General features: G+C 38.1%; 1 protein-coding gene across 1 annotated transcript; it reads left to right on the top strand.

Moving 5' to 3' along the window:
* Positions 1 to 852: 852 nt before the first annotated feature.
* LOC111057599 lies at positions 853 to 3251 on the top strand. Its single transcript, XM_039443784.1, has 3 exons — positions 853 to 926; positions 1330 to 1432; positions 2858 to 3251. Exons 1-3 carry the CDS (start codon positions 880 to 882, stop codon positions 3044 to 3046), a joined length of 339 nt encoding a protein of 112 aa, XP_039299718.1. The 5' UTR covers positions 853 to 879; the 3' UTR covers positions 3047 to 3251.
* Positions 3252 to 3627: the final 376 nt, after the last annotated feature.

Genomic DNA, 3627 nt, shown 5'->3' with positions numbered 1-3627 from the left:
AGCTGTAAGCACGCTACACACAAAGACAATAGTGGCCTACAAATTTAAAGCTAATTATAATTATATGGAGTAGAAAAGGCTAGTACCTCCCTAGCCTTTGGTAAGCCAATACCAAACTACAAGGCAGCAGTCAATTTTCTTTTCTTAGCCTTTGAATATCCACTGATATCCGTCTGCGTTGTGTCCACTGACCACCCGATCGTGTGTTGATGGGAAGGATATCATTTCATATCCTTCTTAAAGAATCGACAATTTTTTGTTTAAACACCGCCGATTTATGAAGTTATATTACAATTCTATATTATCGTTATTCTAATTGCATTCAATCTTTATTCTGTTTGATTAATTTTATTATCTATAGTTTGTACAGTTCGTTGAATAATTAGCAATACCGTTATTTAATGTAAATTAGGTTGTGTATAAGCCAGTAAATTGTGTAACATACATAAATAAAGGAATCTAATCTAATCTGCAAGACAGCAGTTTGCTGGTTTTGGTCCACCCCGGGTATTTGATTTCCTCAGTACCCCTTATATCTGGAGGGCATTCCCCGCCACCTGGGGAGGCGTCCGATAGGAGACCAGCAACTCCCACTCATCTACAGTACAATGTGTAAGATGGGGGTCTGTTGCTTGAGAGCTCCGTTATGTAGCAGCTAAAAACACCATTATTCGATCTATGGGGATTTCAAGCTTTGAAAATTCTCACCATCAGAGTATTGCCTGATTAATTGTCAAGTACAGTACTTTACCAGGGTATCTGAAATAGATAACCTTAAAACAGAAAATTTGTTTCAACAAGATTCTACTGTGAAGGATTCAAGTTGATTTTTTGTCTGTTTGTTGCAGGTTAAATTTGAGAAACAGGAAAGTGCTTTTGATGACAGTTCGATTGGAGCTGCACATAGTGATACGGCTACTCAGCAGGCATGTATTGTTGAACAATCCACCTTGAAATTTACTGACTACAGCTATATGATAAAGTTGAATCCCATTTTCTTCCAACTTTTCTACTGTTGATAGTATATTATAATGAAATTAGTTGAAAGATTATTTTAGTCTCAATATTCTTTATAATTATGCAATATTTTTGTTGATCACCTTTCATGGATCTTATAAAAAAGTAGAGTAGACATCAATAGGAACAATACAGACAGAAAGGTCCATTCTTAAAAAGATACATTCTTGAATCTATTAATTGCTATACTAACAACAGAAATAAACAAACATCAACTACTACAACCCATTTTTTTAATAGTGAGCACTATTTTTTGCTGAGTTTGATATTTGTCTAGTTTTCAAGTGACACAAGAATCTCTCATGTTCACAGATCAAGATCGAGAAGCAGGAGGATGAATTTGGAGAATGTGAATTTTGCAACTAGCAACGTCGAAGATGAGTCATCCTCGCACAATGGTTCAACTTCTAATCAGGCATGTATTCTATCTTGACTAGAATAAATAAATAATGCAGCTAAGTTTGAGATTTTCTCATTAAATTATAATTAAAACTTATTGCTGAATGAAAACTTTTCTTCCAGATTCGGTTGTCATTATTAGCGCAGGCTTGAATTGTGGGGAGTCCCACAGGAAGACCAGCTTGTTTGGAATAGAAGGATAGAATTCTATTTCCTTCTAATTCAAGGAACACAATCAATGCCTATAGGCTATTGCAATATTGTCAATAACATTAAGGCTTAACTCACACTTATTGTTTATCGTTTTTGAAGGGACGGATTCGAGGATCCAAAGGTTCATAGAACCCCACACGTCAACCGAAGCTTATTGTGTTCCCAAGTAGTATGTTAGTTAGGCAAACCAATACCTGTGTCCTTTACAAGAACCTGGAGTTTTTCCCGATAGGCTACTAACATCCAATTCATCACCTGGTTGCTTGTCGCAATCCAATGTGATATGCTTGGCAGTCTCTTCAGACTGATTAGTCCTCGATTCAGCCTCTTGACCCGCATTTGTGCTGGAGTTTCACCTATCTCTGGTCTCTTGGGTTTTTCTTTTTGCCCCTCCGAAACTGCCCTGATGGGGCAGATCCCGTGGGTTTGAAGGCAAGGCACCTTCTGGAGTTGCCTTGGGTCCCTTTTGGTCGCCTCCTACGACAAGCAGGGATACTGTGGGTGAATTCTGGTTTTCAACACATTCTTGAGTACGATGTTCGACTCAAAGCTCCCCAAACCCACAGGGGGTAACTCACACTTACGCTAATCAGGTCGAGAAGAGACTCGACTCTAGTCGAGAGCATGTGTTTTCAAATGGTGACAATCGCGGAGACTAGAATCGACTGATCTGAGTGTCACCATTTGGAAACACATGCTCTCGACTAGAATCGAGTCTCTTCTCGACCTGAGTCGCGTAAGTGTGAGTTGAACCTACAAGTGTATGAATACAGAAGAAAGTCCATACTTTATTGTAATACAATAAGTTGTAAATATTTTCACTACCATTCTTGTCTGTTTTCTGTTTACACCCACCAAACTAGCAATCAGTTTATCTCAATCTAGAGAGCATAACTTGATAGCTGCCATTTCAACTTCAACTACCCCTCACTCACCCAGTGCACAGTAGTATCTCTTGCCTGTCCAGGTGTACTGCAGAGTGCAGACGAATATCTGTACAGTTATAGCTCTTTGGCAAACCTTAACGTGAATGGCTGGCCTTAGCTCTAAATTTTATTATTATTAAGAACCAGTACAATTACTGACATTGAACTGGAATTATCGTGATATAAATCAAGACAGCATTCAAATTCAGTAGCTGCTGCTCCTTCACCAATATTTGTGTCTTTTACATGAAGTGTAACAATAATCGATTGTCTCCTCATTGTTTGTGATGTCAATATTGCAGATGGCGAGAGTTAAGCAGAAGAATGATAGCCAAGAACCAGCGCCAGAGTGCAGCACTGCATGCTCTCCAACTGATGATGATTTCAGCCAACAACATTATCTAATCCCTGGCTATAATCTAATATTCATCAAAGAGGAAGAATATGGTGAGATTCGTGTTATTATTTCATTCATTTTTATTCATCAATGATAATAACACATAACAGGAAATGAAGGAACTAGTAGTTCTGTGAACAGTAGACCTCGCGCAGTTATAAACCGCAGCCTCCTCTTATACTGTCCATCAGAGTAAATCCTGTCTGTATGTCGTGTCGGCGAGATATCGGTGTGAAAACGGCTAATGGCTGTTCGGGTTGGTGAATCAAAAATGCCAACATAAAATCTAATCTCCTTTCAAGACATACTGGCAACAGGACAGCCCGAGTTCAAAGCAGAGAAAGTTCGAGAGACAATAGGCCTACTATGTTATTTTAGTTATTAATCGCATGCGCTATTGCACGTAATCAATAGTTCATTTAATAGTGCATAAAACTGCATTCAATGAGGCATGCAATTAATAGTCTACACAGCATTTTTACCTAGTTACATTGAGATATTGAATTGCTTGCGTCATGGTATGCAATTTATAATCTTTCGACAGCTGATTTATGATGAATAATTTTATAGTCTGATTTTTACTCTAATATTGGCGTATGAAGGTGGCTCCTTTTTCCTTTTATATATCCTTGAAATGCTAAATTTCCAAAACCTTGTATATACGTCGACGTGCAA

The sequence above is a fragment of the Nilaparvata lugens genome, unplaced genomic scaffold (genome assembly GCF_014356525.2).
Source record: "Nilaparvata lugens isolate BPH unplaced genomic scaffold, ASM1435652v1 scaffold11424, whole genome shotgun sequence".
Lineage (NCBI taxonomy): Eukaryota > Metazoa > Arthropoda > Insecta > Hemiptera > Delphacidae > Nilaparvata > Nilaparvata lugens.
Note: the sequence above shows the minus strand (reverse complement) of the source record. Positions and strands in the feature narration are given on the sequence as shown.